The sequence below is a fragment of the Ostreococcus lucimarinus genome, chromosome 6 (genome assembly GCF_000092065.1).
Source record: "Ostreococcus lucimarinus CCE9901 chromosome 6, complete sequence".
NCBI classification, from domain to species: domain Eukaryota; kingdom Viridiplantae; phylum Chlorophyta; class Mamiellophyceae; order Mamiellales; family Bathycoccaceae; genus Ostreococcus; species Ostreococcus sp. 'lucimarinus'.
This window is the reverse complement of record NC_009360.1, coordinates 601,357-620,045: the sequence shown is the minus strand read 5'-3', so window position 1 is coordinate 620,045 and position 18,689 is coordinate 601,357. Positions and strand designations below refer to the sequence as shown.

Below are 18,689 nucleotides of genomic sequence, written 5' to 3'. Positions count from 1 at the left end.
AAATGCGGCGCCGGTCGCACATCACGACGCATCATGGGCGGAGGGAACGCGCAAAAATCGGCGACGGCGCGGAAGAAGGCGATGGAGAAGGCGCAGAAAGCCGGGGCGGGGTCGCAGCTCGCGGCGAACGCCAAGGCGATGTCGACGGTGTGTCAAGTGTGCCGCGCGAGCTTCATGTGCACGCTCGCGCCGATTAAGCTGAAGGAGCACAGCGATAATAAACACCCGAAACAGACGTTCGAGCATTGCTTTCCGGGCGTGAGCCTGTGAGGACGACGATTAGGTCAGACGCGCGTCGCTCGAGATCGACCGCGAGCGCGCGCGACGCGGGTAGCGGACGCGAGCGGCGGTGGTGGTTCTTCAGGCGAGGGTTCCGCGGCGACGGCTGCAAAGTTCGACGGCGAGAGACTAGCGCAGGTTAGCGCATGTTAATGCAAAGAATAACATAAGTGTATCCCCGTTTCGATTTTACGAGCTCTCGAGTGCGTTTTCGAGGCGATGTGCGCCGGTCGTCGTGACGCCGGGACGTCGAACGCCGCGGCGCGAAGACTGTGTCGTAAAGGTGAGAAGAACGATTCGATTAAAAGCGAGCCTAGATGTCGACGTAACGACCGTTGGAGACGTTGTACTCGAGTTTTGGGTCGCCGATAGAGCCAGCGACTTTATTTCTAACTTTTTGAACGTTAATCGTCACCTCACGAAGCGATCCGAGCTTTTCGTCGCGATTACGGTGGACGACGATGCCATTGTCGCACTTGTTGATGAAGTGCGCCGAGCCGGAGATGTCGTACAGACCCGGGGCTTCGCCTTTCCAGTTGTGTAACTGACGCGGGTGGGCGACAAACCAGACGTGGACGTCGTAGTGCTGAGCGAACCGTTTGATTCGAGTGAGCATTTGCGACACGTACTCGGTTTCCGTTTGGCCCGTGGGACGCTTGTGATCAAGCTCGTTGTAAGGGTCGATCAAGAGCCCACGGATGCCGTGACGCAACACCGCGGCGCGCGCCAATCCTAAGATCCAATCCACACTAGGAAGTTCGTCGTCTTCGTGACGAATGAGCACGAAATGCTCGTTCAACCACTTCATCCCGGAGCGCATCGTATCCGGATTCATTCGCGGCGCTTTCGAATATTTTCCTTCGAACCAAGGTTCTCCCACGTATTTCTCCACCAACTTTCTCGCGTGTTCGTGCACTTTGTTTTCGAGAGAACAAAGCGCGAACGACCAGCCGTGCTGAACCGCTAAATTGCACATCAACGCATCCACCCACTCTGACTTACCGCTATTCGGCACGCCGGTGACGACTGTGAGCTCGCCCGGGACGATTCTGTAGTTGTTGTCGATGTTGCGCCACCCCGTAGACACGCCACGAAGCTCGTTCGCGGTGGTCATGTTGAAATACGACTCAATTTCGGGCGCGAATTCGGAAAATCTAAACAATCCTCGCAGAGGGAAGCCCTCAGCCGTGGTGAGGCACTCGCGCACGACGTCGGCGCCCTCTTTCTGAAGCGCTTCGTTGGCATCCTTGCAGCCTTCGGGCCAGGTGACGCGCCAGCAGCGCTCTTTCCCGAGGCGTCGCGCGAGCTCCTCCGAAAGCGCCTGACCTGGCCCATCGGAATCGGTGGCGATGACGAATCGAGAAATCGTGTCGAGCTGCGCGCGACAATTCCAAAGGTACTCGTACTTTTTGTCCTCCTCGGGCGCAGGCGTCGGGCCGTCCTTCACTTTGCCCGGCGCACCGTCCGGAACCGAGACCACATTCTTAAAGCCTGCCTCTTCGAGCGCCAGTTTATCCATCTCGCCTTCGACGAGAATAACTTCCTCTTCACCAGTCACGTCGTCCAAGCCGTACAAGATCTTTTCGGCGCCCTTGACTTGCCAAAACGTCTTGTCCGGACCGCGGTACTTGATGTTGATCAACTCTCCGTCACGCATGTACGGAAAGCACAAAGCATCGACGTAACCACTCGCGATGGGGGAGTACACACTCTGTACCGCCAAACCGTTGCGTTCGGCGGTTTCGAGCGAGATGCCGCGCGACTTGAGCATCTCCGCCCACTTCGTCGCCGCCGCCGTCATTTCTCCCGGTCCGATGCGCTGCAAGTCCTCCGGCGCCGGCAACTTGGGTTTCGCCACACGTCTGTTCGATGTCGCGCCGTCCGCGCCCTTGGACGCGCGCGTGCGCCCATCCATACCAGTGCCACCAGACCACTCGCAGTTGGCTCGATGGCACATCCACGCCGCGCTCTTCCCATCATCCTCTACGTGCACGGCCAGCGAGCGCTCGCCCGTGGACCCACCGTTGCACGTCGGGCAAATGATTCGATGCTGACCCGGGGTGTAGCTCTGCAGCACGATGCGGTGATCCATCAGCGCGTCGCGCAAACCGGGCGGTCCCGTGCTTCCTTGCTGCGCGTACTCGCCCTCGGCGTCCGGCTTCGATCGATGCACCACCGGCGCGGGCGTGCTGAAATGCGCCGTCGTCGCCGAACCTCCATTTACGTTACCCTGCGGCTTCTGTCCCGCGCTCTGCGGCCTCTGCGCCCCGCCGTTCGCCGGCGGACGTCCGCCGTTCGCCGGCGCCGCGCCTCTCGGCGGCGGCGGCGGTCCCGGCTGTCCCCGCTGCGCCGGCGGCGCCATCGGCTGCCCTCGCATCATCCCTTGCCCTTGCGTCGGTCGCGCGCCCCCAGATCCCGGCGTCGGCGCTTGTCCCGAGCGCAACCACTGCACGCTCGCGCCCTTTGGCTTCGCGTCGCCCGCGCCACCCGTCCCGTTCGCGCCGTCCCCGGGCCATCCGCTCGCCGCCGTCCGCACCTCGCGCGCCGCTCCCCCTCGACTCCGACTCGCCGTCGTCCCGCCGATCGTCCACGCCGCGTCGCACCGCGTCGTTCGCACCGCGCGCGCCACCGCGCGTCGCATCGGTCGCGCGCAATCGATGGATTGTTCGCTTCGAATCGTCGATCGTCCGCGCGCGCGCGCGCTCGCGCTCGCGCTCGCGCGTCCGGCGCTCGCGCGTCCAGCGATCGATTCGGTCGATCGCGGCGCGGCGCTTCGCATGCGCGCGTCGTCGCGTCGCGAACTGTCGCGCGCGCGGCACTTTCCCGCGCGAATTCAAATCATGCGCGCGACGCGCGCGACGGCGTCGAGCGGCGCGACCGCGACGCGGCGACGTTCGCGCGGTGCGCGCGCGACGCGCGACGGCGCGCGACGGCGCGCGCGCGCGAGGTGCGACGCGACGGGACGGCGCGAGACGATGATTGCGCTCGCGGGCGCGCTCGCGGTGACGGCGCCGCGGCGCGCCGACGCGGCGGGCCAGCCGATCGATTGGTTGATGCAGTCGACGTTCGACGAAGACGTCGATCTCGTGGAGATCATCAAGGCGTCGGCGAAGGGAGACGCGGCGGCGGGGTCGGAGTCGTGGCGACGCGAGGCGGCGGAGAAGAGACGCGAGACGGCGAAGGAAAAGGCGACGACGACGACGGACGAAGAGCGCGAACCGGCGGACGTGGGGAAGACGGCGACGAAGTTTGGGAAGCTTGGGGTGATTTTGGTGCTCGCGGACGTGGTGACGGCGGCGGTGATGGGGAAGAGCGTGCTCGGCGTGGCGAAGTCGTTGGAGCGCGAGATGGAGTTGGACGAAAACGGCGAAGTCGTGGAGGTGAAGAAGGTGGAGAGTGGAGATTGGAAGGACGGGATCGCGGATAAGCTCATGGATAGGATCAAGGAAAATCAACGCATCGCCGAAAAGGGCGCAGAGGAATCTGAAGATTGACGCGTCTACGGCGCATCCGTCGTCTTCGCGTGTAATATTTATCGAGTCGGCGAGTCTTATTTCGTGACATTAAAAATCAGCCGATGAACTCGACGCGCTCGGCTGGGGGTGGAGGGTCCATGGCGTACGACGCGATTAACTCCGCCTTGGACGCTCGTCCGAAAGCTACGTCTCGCGAACCGTCCGGCCGCCTCCGCCCTTTCGACCACATGACGAAGCCGCGCACGCGCTTGTACGGCATTCCTCGATCGCCCTTTTTCGTCGCGTAAAATGTGCGTATGATCACCGCCGTCTGTCCAAAATCTAATCTCCCGTAATCGCTCGCGAGCTTCAGGAAATTCCGTCTCGTAAAGTTTTGGATGACCAGCGCTCCGGTGGTAGCGTCTAGTGTGCAGTCGACCTTGAACGAACGCCCGACGCGCGGGTGCGGCACAAACTTGAACACCGTCAGAGTCACTAGCGCTCGATTCATGGCGACTCCTTTGGGGTGCACCGTGTCCATGAGCGCCTCGCGCACCGCAGACTCAAGCGCTTTTTCGGCGTCGTTCAATTCATAGCCGCTCATGTGATAATCCTCGTCGCGCGGCAACGCGACGTACGCGTCCTCGCGCGTGTTTTTCGCGCGTGTTTTTCGCGGACGAGGGATGTGCGAAATTTGTTCTCCGCAACACTCGCAGTACGTCATCAGGCGTGAGGTGGCGTCTTACGCGCGAGACGAAGGACCCTCGTTGACTCGAAAAAGTCAGTTCCTCTTCCCTTGTCGATGGTTGACTTTGGGCGCGAATGGTTAAACTACAACTTTTATTGATTGACCGCTATGACGACCGCGATCGACCGCCTCGACCGCCTCGACCGCCTCGACCGCCTCGACCGCCGCCGCCGCCGCCGCCGCCTCGACCGCGTTGCCGATTCGCGCGATCGTTCGGACGCTTGTTTGACGAATCGCCGCCGACGTTTTCAAAGGAAAAACCGGGCGACATTAAACTCTTGGCCATGTCGGGAACTAACGCTTCGCGAGTGACGACTTGCACGCCCTCGTGCGTCCAAATCTTGAACGAAGCGTTCCCATTGCACCCAACGCCGATCCAACAGAGCCCGGCGATGGAGATGTCTCGCGTCGACGCTTGCCAGTCTTCGCCATAGATGTTCACGACGCGTGACCCCCACGCGCCAAACTGTCTCATGCGAGCCTCTCCGATCGGAGGCGTCATCTTCGTCCCTCCGTGCTTCTCGAGAAACGTGTCCGCTCCCTTTGTCGTGCGCGCGTAGTGCGTGGCGACCTTGTTCGACGCCCACACGGTGAGGTATAGCGTGCGTTGCGGCGATTCCAAGACGTCGATGCGCGCTAAACCACCTATGTGAATCGTGCCACCGACTTCGATGCGATACGTGCGCGGCGTGACACGCTTGTTCGGTAAAACGACCTTCATCTCATCGCCGTTCAATCGCGAAGAGAGTTGAAACGGTTGCAACAATCCGGGCGTGTCGTAGACGTCTGAACTGTTCGGCAACAGCGCCGGGAGCTTCACCATCCCGAGCGTCGTCCCAGGAAGCGGACTCGCGATCGGGCCTCCGTCTTCTTCACCCGGGCCGCCGTACCTTTGACTCAAGCGGTTGATCAACGAACTCTTACCCGCGTTTTGCGCGCCGACGACGTACACCTCTTTCCCTCGATCGAGCATGTCTTCGAGCTGTTGCGCCAAAATCGCCACCCCCATCCCCGCTTTGGCGCTCACCAAGTGCACGCCCGCGCATCGCGAAAGCCCGAAATCCTTCGACCGCCGTCGCACGAACGAAGTCAAGCGCGTGCGCGTGCACTGCGTGGGCATCAAGTCCACCTTGTTCGCCACGAGCAAGACGTCCACCACGCCCTTCTCCACGTACGGCTCGATGACGTCGATGGCATCCACCGGAAACGATCCGTCGAAATCCAGTAAATCGACCATGAGTAAAACCACGGCGCGGCCTTCGCCCGTCAACCGCTCGAAACTATCGCCGACGACGCGCGCGAAATCGAACGACGGCAACAGTACCTCCGCCGCCGCGTTCTTCACCCGTCCGCTCGTTCGCAGCGCGAAGCACCGCGCGCACACCACCGTCGGCGGTCCACGCTTTTTCTTCGCCCGTCGTTTCGTCGCCTCGTCGTCCTCGTCGTCGTCAAACAAAGAATTCAACGCGTCCAACCGCGCCGCCGCCTCCTCGGCGTCCAACCCGCTCACGTTTTCTTCATCCATCAACTCGAACCCCGGCGGCACGTACGTCTCGTCGATCGCGTCGTCGTCCACATCGTCGTCGCCGTCCTCGAACTCGAACGCCTCGCTCGCTTCCTCCGCGTCGTCCTCGTCGTTCCTCTCTTCCGCCGCCGCCGCCGCCTCCAGCGCGCGTCTCGGCGTCACGTAGTACCCCGGCGCGTTCGCGTCCTCGCGCTGCAGCCCGACCCCGCACCCCGGGCACACGCTCGGCGTTCCCGTCCCCACCGCGCGCGCGCGCGCCGTCGCCGCGCGCCCCCGTCGCTGGCTCCCGCCCGTCCGTCCCCATCGCGTCCCCGCCGCCGTCGTCGTCGTCGTCGTCGTCCGCTGCGCGCGCGCCGCGACGCTCGCGCCGCTCGCGCGCGTCGTCGCCGTCGGCATCGCGCGCGTCGCGACGCGCGCGCACCGCCACGCGCGTCGCATGCGCGTCGCGCGATGCCGCGATGACCGCCGCCGACGCGTAAAAAAAACCGTAACAGCGACGACGACGACGACGATGACGACGACGATGACGACGACGATGACGACGACGACACACGGCGACGCGCGCGCGCGCGAAGGAACGAACGCGCGACGGACGAGGGACGAGCGACGCGAAGACGACGCCGAACGCGCGGTGCATGCTTCGAGCGGTCGCGCGACGGTCGACGACGACGGCGACGACGACGACGCGCGGATTCGCGAGGACGAGACTCGGCGAACGACGCGGGCGAAGAGGACGAGACGCGACGCGAGCGACGCGAGCGACGCGGCGAGAGGTGATGGTCGGGACGAGCGCGGCGTCGATGTCGGCGATCGGGGCGGGACGGGTCGGGGGGGCGAACGCGACGGCGACGGCGACGAAACGGGCGACGAGCGAGGACGCGAAGGCGACGCTCGACGCGCTGGAAAATTTGAAACCGGGGACGAGGCTCGCGGGAGGGGCGTTCGAGGTGACGTCGACGAAGCGAGTGATGCCGTACGACGTCGTGGCGGTGGAGCTGGAGCACGTGAAGACGGGGGCGAAGGTGCTGCACGTGGGCGCGGACGACTCGAACGCGGGATTCAACGTGGCGTTTCGGACGACGCCGCGGGATTCGACGGGCGTGGCGCACGTGTTGGAACACACGGTGTTGTGCGGAAGCGAAAAGTTTCCGGTGAGAGATCCGTTCTTTAACATGCTGCGACGATCGTTGAGCACGTTCATGAACGCGATGACGGCGAGCGATTTCACGTGCTACCCGTTTTCGACGATGAACCGCGTGGATTACAAAAACTTGCTCGACGTCTACTTGGACGCCGCGTTTTTCCCCAAGATCGCCGCGGAGGATTTCTCGCAAGAAGGTCACCGCTTCGAGTTCGCGAAGATGGACGACCCGACGAGCGATTTGATTTACAAGGGCATCGTGTTCAACGAGATGAAGGGCGCGATGGGGTCGCAGAGCGCGCGATACGGCAGAGCGCTCGGCGAGAACTTGTTCCCGACGTCCACGTACCATTGGAACAGCGGTGGAGATCCGGTCAACATTCCCGACTTGACGTACGAACAGCTCAAGGCGTTCCACGCGTTGCATTATCACCCGTCAAACGCGAAGTTTTACACGTACGGCGACTTGCCGCTCGAGGAGACTTTGCAGCAAATCGAAGACTCGGCGTTGCACCGCTTTGATAAACTCGACGTGAGCAAGTTGATCGTCGAAGACGAAAAGCGTTTCACCGCGCCGAAGCGCGTCGAAGCCACCGTACCCGCGGACGCGGTGGTGGCTGACGCGAACAAGCAGTCGCTCATCTCTCTCGCGTGGCTCATGGTGAACCAAATCGAGGATCCAGTTTCGTTGGACAACTTCGCCTTGGGCGTCGCCAGTGACTTGCTCACGAGCGGACCGCAATCGTACCTTTACGAAGCGCTCCTCGAGCCCGGCCTCGGGAGCGGTTTCGCCCCGGGCACTGGCTACGGTGGCTCTCGCCGAGAGACGTCCTTCGCCGTCGGCTTGAAGGATGTCGCCGACGCGGATATGGACAAGATTGAAAAGACTATTCTCGACGTTCTCGAGCGCATCTCTCGCGAAGGGTTCCCGCGCGAGCGCGTCGAAGCGGTGATGCACCAGCTCGAACTCGACTCCGCGGCGGTTACGACGCAGTTCGGATTGTACACCGGTTTCGGAGCCTTCTCGACGTGGGTGCACGACGGCGACTCGCTGCGCGCGTTGCGCACGCCCGAGCTCGCGGCCAAGCTCAACGCCGCGCTCGACGCGGATCCGCAGTACTGGCAAAAGCTCATCAAAAAGTGGTTCTTAGACAACACGCACCGTCTCACGATCACCGCGCGCACTGATCCTGATTACGACAAAAAGCTCGACGAAGCGGAGAAGGCAAAGCTGAAGAGCATCGAAAAGACGTTGACCGAGGACCAGAAGAAGAAGATCGTCGCCGACGCGCTCGTGCTCAAAGAGAATCAAGATAAGAAGGAAGACGTATCGGTGTTACCCACCCTGATCGTCGCCGAGGCCGTGCCGAAAGACATTAAGCGCTGGGGGTCGAAGAATATGAAAATCGCCGGTAACATTCCGCTTCAGTACGACGAGCAACCGACCAACGGTGTCGTCTACTTTAGCACGCACTTTGATCTGGATGGTCTTCCGCAGCGGTTGGTGCCTTATTTAGACATGTTCATGGATTTCATCGATCAGCTCGGCACGGAAAAGATGAAGTACAAGGATTTGGCGGAACAAATCAAGCTTCGCACAGGCGGCTTTTCCGTCGGCTCCGTCGTTCGTACTCCCACCGACGGCAAAGGTACGCCGACGATGTCGCTGTCCATCAGCGGTCACGCGCTCGAACGCAACGTCGACGCGATGTTCGATATTCTCACCGATTTGCAAACGGCGAAGTGGCGAGGGGAAGAAGAGCGCGTCAAGTTGTTGTTGACACGTCGTGCCGCCGCACTCGGCGCCTCCGTTGGACAGCAAGGCATGCAATACGCGAGAAACCTCGCAGGCGCTCAAATCAGCGCCACGAGTGCGTTGTCGAACGAAACGAGTGGATTGCCTCACGTCGGCCTCGTCTCGCGCTTGTCCAAGGAAGGCGCGATCGATGAAGTTGAAACCGCGATGGCCGAAATCGCCGCGTTCGCGCTTCGCCCCGAGCGCGTACAGCGATGCCGCATCGCGTGCCAAAAAGAAAGCTTTTCCGCCACCGAACGTCGATTCGCAAAGTTCTTGAAAGATATCAAGCCGGTTGCCGCCAGTCCGAGCGACAAGGACACCGTGGCGACGAAGTTGAAGACGTTCAAACCCGAGCTTTCCAAGGTGTTTGTCTCCATCCCGGGGCAAACCAATTACTGCTCCGCCGCGCTTCCGGCGTTGCCGTACAGCCACCCCGACGCTCCGGCATTATTCTTGCTCGCGCAAGCGTTGAGCGCGGGCTACCTTCACCGTGAAATTCGCGAAAAGGGCGGCGCTTACGGCGGTGGTTGTGCCTCGGACCCGATGTCCTCGCTCTTCACCTTCTTCTCCTACCGCGATCCGAACACGACGGAGACGTTGGACACTTTCACCAAATCCATCGAATGGGCCACGAACTCGGAGAACATCACCACAAAAGAGCTCGAAGAGGCTCAACTTCGCGCGTTCAAGCAACTCGACGCCCCGCTCGCTCCCAGCGCGCGCGGAAACTCCGGTTTCTTAACCGGCGTCACCGACGAAGAGCGTCAGCGTTTCCGCGACGGGTTGCTCGCCGCGTCGCCGGCGGATTTATCTCGCGTCGCCGCCGCCCACCTCCGCGGCGTCGCCCCCGCGATCGCCATCATCGGTTCATCCGAGAAGGCTCCGCTCGCGGACGCGAGCTGGGTGAATCTTGACGCCCAGGGCGCGCCTCGCGTCGCCTAGTCGTCGCCGCGCCCTCGCTTTCGTTGTAATCGCAGTCGCCAATTTAATTTTTCAAACCGGTTTTTTCGCGGTTCACGACTCGTCGAAGGCCCGGAGACTTCACAACCGCCCTCGCGCGTCGCGCGACGCGGCCGCACGCGCGCGAGACATCGCACCGTCGATCGATACCGACGTTGACTCGCGACGCGCATCCTCGACCCGAACGCGACGCGACGCGAGACGCATCGCGAGCGCGAACCGATCGAACGACCGATCGTTTCCAACCGCCAAAAATTGCTCGCGAGATCGCGCCGCGCACGCCCGCGCGCGAGGACGATCGCGCGGAAGATCGATCGCGCGGACGATGGCGCCGACGACCGCAGCGGCGGCGCTGGAGCGCAGGCCGACGATGGTCGAACGTTTGCGACGGAAAAGGGCAAAGCCGACGGCGCGCAAATTGGTGCTCGGCGCGGGCGAACCGAACGACGGGAAGGATTTGGCGAAGGAGTTTAAGTGTAAGGATAATTCCATCTGCACGGGGAAGTACAATGTCGTGACTTTCGCGCCGAAGGGGCTGTACGAACAGTTTCGTCGGGTGGCGAACCTGTATTTCTTGTCCGTGGCGGTGATTTCGCTCTTTCCGACCGTCTCGCCGATCCAGCCGTACACGACGTGGACGCCCTTGACTATGGTGATTGGGCTGTCGCTGGCTAAGGAAGCGGTAGAAGATTACAAGAGACACGTGCAAGATCGCGTCCAAAACACGTCGACGACTGAACGATTTAACGGGGAGTCGTTTGAGAACTGCGAGTGGCACGACTTGAAGGTCGGCAACATCGTGCGCGTGGTGCGAGACCAGTTTTTCCCTTGCGACCTCATCATGCTCGATAGCTCGAGTGACGAAAACGCGTGTTACGTCGAGACGAAGAACTTGGACGGGGAAACAAACTTGAAAACCAAGCGTTCGGTTGACGTCGCGGACTTGAAGTTTGATCGCGAAACGTTTGCGAAGATGTCCGAGGGAAAGACGTTCATCGAATGCGAGCATCCAAACAACTCTTTGTACACGTACTCTGGAAACTTGTCCATCGGCGCGCCGTTGTACCCGAACGGTAAGAAAGTCTCGCTTAATCCTTCAAATATGTTGCTGCGAGGTTCAAGTCTTCGCAACACGGAATGGATCGTCGGCGTGTGCGTGTACACTGGACACGATTCAAAGGTTATGATGAACGCCACGGATACCCCGTCTAAGCGCTCGCACCTCGAAAAGCAAATGGATGGGGTCGTCATCACCATGTTGATAGCGCTGTTCGTTATGAGCACGGCCTCGGCGATTTATTGCTCCGCCTGGATTGGTAGCGGCGCGAAGGACCATTGGTACTTGGCCGTGCACTTACAGGATGTTACGTTCAATCCGGATAACAGAACCAGCGTTGGTGTTATTGCCTTTTTCACGTCCTACGTCCTATACGGCTATCTTATTCCAATCTCTCTTTACGTTTCTTTGGAGTTGGTGAAGGTTTTCCAAGGATTTGTCTTCCTGAACAAGGATCGAGCGATGTACCACGAAGAGACGGACACTCCCGCGCTCGCGAGAACGACCAACCTGAATGAAGAGCTCGGTATGGTACACACCGTGCTGAGTGATAAGACTGGTACCCTGACGTGCAACACGATGGAGTTCTTCAAGTGCTCGATCGCTGGCGTCGCGTACGGCGAGGGTGTGACGGAGATAGAACGAGCCATCATGCAGCGCAAGGGCGAGCCGTTGCCACCAAAAAATGGTGACGCAATCGAGCCATCGTTCAATTTCCGCGATAAGCGACTTGAGAACGGAGCGTGGCATAAGAGATCAGACGCTGACATTTGTCGCGGTTTTTTCCGTGTACTCGGCATTTGTCAAACGGTTATTCCTGAAGGAAATCCTGTCCCGTCTGAAATCGTTTATCAGGCGGAGAGCCCGGATGAACTTGCGTTCGTCGTCGCGGCAAAGCGCTTCGGCTTCTTCTTCAAGCATCGTTCGGCAACGACAATCACGGTTGAGGAAGAAGCATTCAATGACGGGCGACCGGGGACGGAGGACGTGACGTACACCATTCTCAACACGCTGGAGTTCACGTCGGCTCGAAAGCGCATGAGCGTCATCGTGAAGAGCAAAAACGATGGACGTATCCTTCTCTTCACCAAGGGTGCCGACAACGTCATTTATGAGCGACTGTCTCAGAACGGCAATGAATTCAAGGATGCGACCCAGGAGCACATGGATGCGTGGGCAAAGTGCGGTTTGCGCACGTTGTGCCTCGCGCGTCGAGTCATCAACCCTTCTGAGTACGCTTCGTGGAATGAAAAGTTCATCGAGGCGAGCCAAGCTCTCCAAAATCGTGAAGAGAAACTGGAAGAGGTGGCGAATCTCATCGAGAAAGACCTCACGCTGTTGGGCTCGACTGCGATTGAAGACAAATTGCAAGTCGGCGTACCGCGTACCATTGAACAACTCATGAAGGCAAACATCGCAGTTTGGGTACTCACCGGTGACAAGCAAGATACTGCGATAAACATCGGGCAAGCGTGCTCGCTCATCACTCCGCAAATGAAGGTCCGCGTCATCAACGTCGAAGATTTGGTTAAACAAGAAAACAACGGCGAGATCGACAGCGCGACATTTCAACGCCTCGCCATGGCCTCAGTGAAGCAGCAGATTGAAGCTGGTTTAGTAGACGCCGAAGCCGCGATTCAGCTCGACGCCGACGTCGGTATGGTTATCGACGGTCGTTCGCTCACGCTGGCTCTCAAACCAGAGCTCGCCGGAAGCTTCCTAGCCCTGGGAACCAAGTGCAGCGCGGTTATTTGCTGCCGCGTGTCGCCTTTACAAAAGGCGCTCGTGACGACTCTCGTGAAGGATTCTGGACGCATCACGCTCGCTATCGGTGACGGTGCGAACGATGTCGGGATGATTCAAGCCGCTCACATCGGTGTCGGCATCAGTGGCCAAGAGGGTATGCAAGCAGTCATGGCGTCGGATTTCGCATTTGCCCAGTTCCGCTTCTTGGAGCGCCTTCTTCTCCTCCACGGTCGATACAATTACAAGCGAATTGCACGCATGGTGACGTACTTCTTCTTTAAGAACATCGCTTTTGGTTTGACTATTTTCATATTCAACATGCACACCAAAGCCAGCGGACAGACTGTGTACAACGATTGGCTGATGTCGTCGTTCAACATTTTCTTCACCAACTTTCCGGTACTAGCGCTCGGTATCCTTGACCAAGACGTGAAACCGCAGAGTTCGATGGAGGTTCCGGAACTGTACAGAGAAACACAGGCGAACTCACAGTTTACGTCGCGCCGTCGTTTGACTTGGTTTGCGTACGGTATTTACGTCGCGGTTGTGAGCTTCGTTATGGTCTTCTACGGCATCCACACGGGCGAAGCGGACGCGGAAAGCGGACAGCCGTTTGGGCTGTGGGAGGTCGGAACGACTTTGTACACTGCGCTCCTCATCGCTTTGAACGTACAACTCGGATTGTTGTGCAACTTTTGGACTTTATTTCATCACGTAGTCATATGGGGTTCCATCCTACTGTGGTTCATCTTGAACATGGCGTTAAGTGAGACGGAAGTGTACTACTCCACTTACAGTTACAAGACGTTTTTACCGATAACGTCTCAGGTGATGAAATACTGGCTCGGGTTTTGGCCGGTGGCGATCATCTCCATCTGGCCCTACATTGCGTCCATCATGTTCATGCGATATTTTAGGCCGACTTTAGCCGATGAGGTGCAAGATAGAGACGCAGCTATCCGGAGGTCGTCCGGCGGAAAGAGCGAAAAGGAGGGCGTCGAGCCTCGCCAAAAAGTGGACGTTGAACTCAAGTCGCCTCGAAGAAGTGGTACTTTACACGGCGTCGTCGTTGAAAGCTTAGGAATCGCTCCGGTGAAAGCGGAGGAGATCAAGGCGCCAAAACACCGTCGTAAACTGTCTTTCGCTGATGTTTGGGGCAAAGAAACGCAATTTCCCGACGTCCCAGGAGGTCGCCGGAGTAGCCAAGATCGCACTCCGACGCATTCGCGCGGCGTGAGTCTAGAGAGCTTGTCTTTACCCACGCTACCCGAGGATAGAAGTGCGCGCGATTTGTAAACTATTTTATCGGGAGGTGTGTTTCAGTAAACCTATCGCTATTACATCTTCTACTTTGTGACAGTTTGTTTCGCTTGTAGCTCGCGGACAAACAACCACGCGACCGCCACTACCCCTTGTCCGACAAAACGGCGACGGGATAGTCGTACTGTTGAATCAACCACGCCTCCGAGTTGTAGTAAAACCCTCCTGGCGCGAGTTTGTAATCCTCTGTCGAACATTGAAAGGTGAAGACGCTCCCATCATCGTTGATACGCGGGCACAGGTACTTGTGGAACTGATTACCAACGAGATAAATTGTCACCTTGTGCGCCATCATGGCGGTGATCCACAGAAAAACGACGAATTTATAGCTCACGGCGAGCCATCTTCCCTTGCGTAAAAAATACCCTTTAGGGAAAACATCGCCGTGTCGTATACCGTGGAACCGTTGCTGAACGTACATGATGAAGAACGAAAGCACCATTTCGATCGCTATCAAGTTTATCGCCTGCACACCGTACGCCTTCAAGTCGACGACGTCCTCGTTGCCTTCGCTCGCCATGCGAAAGACATACAAGTACAGAGAAATCACGATGATTGCACAAATCTCTGCGAATGAAGAGACGATTGAGTTTAAGGCAACGATATCGTGCTGCTTGCGCGACACGAGCAGAGCTTCCGCGGACTGTTTTCCGAGGAATAACTTAACCAAGTGCACGTCTCGATCCTTCTGCACGACGTTCATCATGAGTTCGTGTAAAGCCAGTATCGCCTGCACGGTTGCCATGCTTTTCACCGCACCGCCCGCAGAGAGCAGAAACATCACATACCTCGAGACGAAGGACTCCTGGAGCGTGCTAGAGATGAAATACGGAAGATTAAGGCACGGCCCAGGAGACGGATTCAACCTCGTGAAGTGCCTTTCAAAACCGCGAAAAGTTTCCCACAGTAAGGGCAGAAAAATGAACCGCACGGCGAGCTTGAGAGGCGCGCTAACGTTCGGATCGGCGACGATGACGAGGAAGAATTCAACCACTGGCCTACCGATGATGCCAGGTCCAAAAAAGTACGTCCAGAACCAACTCAAACCTTTTGTGTTCCAAAACTCCTTCGCCGTCGCACCGCAAAGGAAGAGCGCACTAAAGGAGTTCAGGACGACAATGTGAGAATATGTCGAGTGATACCCCAAAATCGATATCATGACAAAGTAAACGATGTACATTTGCGCGAACGATTGCACGGCGAACTTTGTGCGCCACTTACGATATTTTGAGACGTGCCACGCGCTCATCTGGTGAAAAATCACCTCGCCGTAAAATGTGATCGTCGACAGCCGCACGAAGAGCACGGAAAAGTCACCCATTCGCCACGGTCGATAGTTTTTACCTCGTTCGCGCGCGAAAGTGCAGCGTAGAAACGTTCGAATGACTTCTTCTCGCCCCGAAGCATCACGCAGGTCTACGTCGAGAGATTTCACGCACTTGCGCCACGTACCGGTGGATATGAAGGAAAAGTAGCCAGTTATCACGATGATGCCTGCGACGATGCATGCTTGTACGCTTATCCAGTCCCACGCAGCATCCCGAAGCGTCGGTGGCGTCTCCGCGCGCGCGTGTTTACGTGTATCTCCGCTTTTGAAAATCCCGTTGGTCAAAGCGTTTGACTCGCTCGTCGCCGTCGCGTCGTCCTCGCCCTCACCGTGCGACGCCGGTGTCATCGTCTCGTACGCCATCGATCCACCGACGTCAGCACGTTTCCGCATGGTCGCGCCGTTTTCGTCGCGCGCGCACGAATGACGTCTCGCGACGAGAAATTTACTCGGCGACGACGTAAATAGCAGCCGTCCCGTCCCGCCGCGTTCGCGTCGTCGATCCCATCACTCACCATCACCCCGCGCTGAACACGTTAAAGAAATGATACACGTCATCATCATCCTGCACCGCGACTACGGTCCCACACTGCGCGCACGTCACCTCCCTGTACCTTTCGTCCGCGCCGTCGCCGTCGTCGTCCGTCGGCCGCAGACAGCTCGTCGTCGACGTCTCCACCCCTCGCGCGAACACCGCGCGGTACTGCCCCTTGTACCGCTCGTGTCGCTGACACAGCACGCACACCAGCGCGAAGCACCCCGGGCAGGACAGGCGCGCGTCCGTCGTCGCCGCGTCGGCGCCACCGAGCGCGCGAACGACGGCGCGCTCGTCCGCCGCATCCGCGCCCTCGTCGAAGAATTCATCGCGCTCGCGCGCGCCCACGTCCCCGAGCGCGCCCGAGGACGAAGAGTCCGACTCTTCCGACGCGCTCGCGCCGTCGTCGCCGTCGCTCGCGGCGTCGGCGTCGCGCATCGCGGCGTCGAGTGACGACCGTTAGCGAACGACCGGGACGCGCGCGCGGTCGCACATCGGCGCGCGACGCCGCGCCCGCGCGTCCTCGCGCGCGCGCATGCGTCTCGCGCGCGTCGCGCGAGCGTCTCGAACGTCGCGCGCGCGCGCCGCGCGCGCGCGCGCGCGTCGCGGGTCGATGGCGACCGCGCGCGTCCCGCCGCCGGTCGGCGCGACGTCGCGGGCGAGCGACGCGAGCGACGCGAACGCGAGCGACGACGCGCGCGTCGCGACGCGACATCCGTGTCAAACCCTGGTCCTCGACGACGGCGCGACGGCCGGATGCGAGTTCAACGTCGGGCGCTGGGACCCGGTGCAGCAGAGCGCGTTCGCGGACGACAGGCCGTGGCGCGGCGTCGAGCGATTCTTCAGGCGGTGCGTGCGAGGCGACGCGTGCCTGCGCGAGCTCGGATTGAGCGCGGCGGAAATCGTGTTCGCGAGCGGCGACGACGCGGGCGCGAGCGGGGGGCGAAGACGCAGGGAAGGACGAAGGACGTTCGCGGCGAAGTGTACGTATCACGGGCCGTCGTTCGCGGGCTTCGCGTGGAACGCGTCGAGGGATTTCGCGTACGACGGGACGTTCGAGCCGGGGTGCGCGTCGGTGTCGGCGGCGTTGCAGTTGGCGCTGCGACCGGTGTTGGATAAGACGCGCCCGACGCCGTCGGCGGGGAGGACGGATCGCGGCGTGAGCGCGCTCGCCAGCTGCGTATCGCTTTGGAGCAAGTCGGACGCCATCTCCGCGGCGGAGATTGAGCGGTTGGTGAATGAGGATTCAGCGCCGGGCAAAGCGGGTCTGTTGCGCGTGTCGGACGTGCGCGAGACGGGCTCGGCGTTTCACGCGACATTCGCGGCGAAGAGTCGACGGTACGTGTATTGCTTGCCGAAGAATCAGGCGTTTCGCGAGTCGCGCACGCCGAAGGCTGATTTGGACGCGCGCATCATCGATCGAATCTTAGCCGCGCTCGTGCGCGAGTGCGCGAACGCGCCGATCGATATGCACGCCTTCGCGCGAGGCACGCCGCCTGGGAAGAGTTCCGTCGTCACGTTTCGCGTCGCGAGGGCGTTCGAGGCGAAATTGCCTTCGCCGCCCGGCGACGGCGCCGACAGCGACAACGACTCCAAAGTCACCGCCGGCGTTCGGCGCTCGAAAAGCCGAAACGACGCTCACGACGACACCATCGACATCACCGACATCGACGCCGACGAAGTCATCGTCATCGAGCTCGTCGCAGACCGTTTCTTGCGCAAGTTGATTCGCTGTCTCGTCGCCACGACGATTCGCGAAGCCGCCGTCTTCGCCGGCGACGACGACGTCCTGCTCAGAATCGCCCGGTCGCGCGAGCGTCGGGCCGCGGCTCCGCCCGCACCGGCTTTGGGCCTCGCGTTCGCCGGTGTGGAGTACGATTAAGCGCGGCGCTCGGGTCGCGCGCGCGTCGCCGATTCGGCGACGAGACAGCAAAGAGTCGGTTCGTCTCCCACGGCACACGGCGACGCGCGACGACCTCGTCGTCGCGAAAACGCGCTCGAACGTAACGACACGACGATGCACGACGTCTCGCTCGCGGGCGCGCCCGCGCGCGACGACGCGCGCGCGCGAACGACGACCGCCGCCGACGACGCGCTCTCGGTCCGTCTCGACGCGCTTCAACGCGCCGTCGACGACGCGCTCGAAACGTTCAGCACGCGCCTGCGTAACGTCAAAGACGCCGTTTCCGCGGACGCGAACAAGGCGACGCAGCTCGCGCGGGCGAGCCGACGCGAGCTCGAAGAGATGGCGAACGCGCTGGACGCGATGACGGAAAGGCACGAGCGACGCATCGAAGCGTTGGAACGCGCGGTCAAGGCGGAACGGAAAGCGCTCGTGACGCGCGATGCGGACGATCGCGTGGCGCGTCACGGCGACGGCGACATCGATAGCGCGGTGAAACGGTCGAAGACGACGTGGTCGACGCGGGAGAACGCGGCGTTCGAGGCGTCGCCAGAGGCGTGCGAAATCGCCGGTCGCGGGGCGAACGACGATGGCGACGCCGTCGCTGTCGCGAAGGGCGAACGCGGCGCGAACGTGAAACGATGGACGCCGGAGACGTTCGTGATGTGCGTCGGTGTGGTGGTGGGCGCGACCACGCGCGTGGCGCTCGCGCTCGCCGGGTTGTGGGCGGTATTTTGGATGGCGATCGCCGCGGCGGTCATGTATGACGACGCGCGCTTGACGCGCGACGTCGGGCGTGAAATCGCGGGGCAGTGGTTGCTTTTCAGAGACGAGATACTCGCGCTCATGAGCTGAGCGCGGTGTCGATTGATACTTGATTGACGTTTGACGCGCA

The 18,689-nt window shown here is 60.5% G+C and overlaps 10 protein-coding genes across 10 annotated transcripts; 5 read left to right on the top strand and 5 right to left on the bottom strand.

Annotated features, from left to right (window-relative positions):
- Window positions 1-33: 33 nt before the first annotated feature.
- OSTLU_41313 (predicted protein) lies at window positions 34-270 on the top strand (the record flags this gene model as incomplete). The annotated part of the gene is made up of 1 exon (XM_001418495.1): window positions 34-270. The coding sequence occupies one exon, from the start codon at window positions 34-36 to the stop codon at window positions 268-270; it is 237 nt and encodes a 78-aa protein (XP_001418532.1).
- Window positions 271-592: 322 nt separating this feature from the next.
- OSTLU_94562 (predicted protein) lies at window positions 593-2,371 on the bottom strand (the record flags this gene model as incomplete). The annotated part of the gene is made up of 1 exon (XM_001418248.1): window positions 593-2,371. The coding sequence occupies one exon, from the start codon at window positions 2,369-2,371 to the stop codon at window positions 593-595; it is 1,779 nt and encodes a 592-aa protein (XP_001418285.1).
- A 133-nt stretch (window positions 2,372-2,504) lies between these two features.
- On the bottom strand, window positions 2,505-3,073 carry OSTLU_32290 (predicted protein; the record flags this gene model as incomplete). The annotated part of the gene is made up of 1 exon (XM_001418247.1): window positions 2,505-3,073. The coding sequence occupies exon 1, from the start codon at window positions 2,793-2,795 to the stop codon at window positions 2,505-2,507; it is 291 nt and encodes a 96-aa protein (XP_001418284.1). The 5' UTR covers window positions 2,796-3,073.
- A 181-nt stretch (window positions 3,074-3,254) lies between these two features.
- On the top strand, window positions 3,255-3,773 carry OSTLU_15873 (predicted protein; the record flags this gene model as incomplete). The annotated part of the gene is made up of 1 exon (XM_001418494.1): window positions 3,255-3,773. One exon carries the CDS (start codon window positions 3,255-3,257, stop codon window positions 3,771-3,773), a length of 519 nt encoding a protein of 172 aa, XP_001418531.1.
- Window positions 3,774-3,849: 76 nt separating this feature from the next.
- Window positions 3,850-4,338, bottom strand: OSTLU_32288 (predicted protein; the record flags this gene model as incomplete). The annotated part of the gene is made up of 1 exon (XM_001418246.1): window positions 3,850-4,338. The coding sequence occupies one exon, from the start codon at window positions 4,336-4,338 to the stop codon at window positions 3,850-3,852; it is 489 nt and encodes a 162-aa protein (XP_001418283.1).
- Window positions 4,339-4,570: 232 nt separating this feature from the next.
- On the bottom strand, window positions 4,571-6,403 carry OSTLU_49745 (predicted protein; the record flags this gene model as incomplete). The annotated part of the gene is made up of 1 exon (XM_001418245.1): window positions 4,571-6,403. The coding sequence occupies one exon, from the start codon at window positions 6,401-6,403 to the stop codon at window positions 4,589-4,591; it is 1,815 nt and encodes a 604-aa protein (XP_001418282.1). The 3' UTR covers window positions 4,571-4,588.
- A 156-nt stretch (window positions 6,404-6,559) lies between these two features.
- Window positions 6,560-9,905, top strand: OSTLU_32286 (predicted protein). Its single transcript, XM_001418493.1, has one exon. It carries the CDS (start codon window positions 6,784-6,786, stop codon window positions 9,886-9,888), a length of 3,105 nt encoding a protein of 1,034 aa, XP_001418530.1. The 5' UTR covers window positions 6,560-6,783; the 3' UTR covers window positions 9,889-9,905.
- Window positions 9,906-10,276: 371 nt separating this feature from the next.
- On the top strand, window positions 10,277-14,012 carry OSTLU_49740 (P-ATPase family transporter: phospholipid; the record flags this gene model as incomplete). The annotated part of the gene is made up of 1 exon (XM_001418492.1): window positions 10,277-14,012. The coding sequence occupies one exon, from the start codon at window positions 10,277-10,279 to the stop codon at window positions 14,003-14,005; it is 3,729 nt and encodes a 1,242-aa protein (XP_001418529.1). The 3' UTR covers window positions 14,006-14,012.
- A 102-nt stretch (window positions 14,013-14,114) lies between these two features.
- Window positions 14,115-15,749, bottom strand: OSTLU_92928 (predicted protein; the record flags this gene model as incomplete). Its single annotated transcript, XM_001418244.1, has 1 exon — window positions 14,115-15,749. The coding sequence occupies one exon, from the start codon at window positions 15,747-15,749 to the stop codon at window positions 14,115-14,117; it is 1,635 nt and encodes a 544-aa protein (XP_001418281.1).
- A 755-nt stretch (window positions 15,750-16,504) lies between these two features.
- OSTLU_32283 (predicted protein) lies at window positions 16,505-17,773 on the top strand (the record flags this gene model as incomplete). The annotated part of the gene is made up of 1 exon (XM_001418491.1): window positions 16,505-17,773. The coding sequence occupies one exon, from the start codon at window positions 16,505-16,507 to the stop codon at window positions 17,771-17,773; it is 1,269 nt and encodes a 422-aa protein (XP_001418528.1).
- Between the last annotated feature and the right edge of the window lie 916 nt (window positions 17,774-18,689).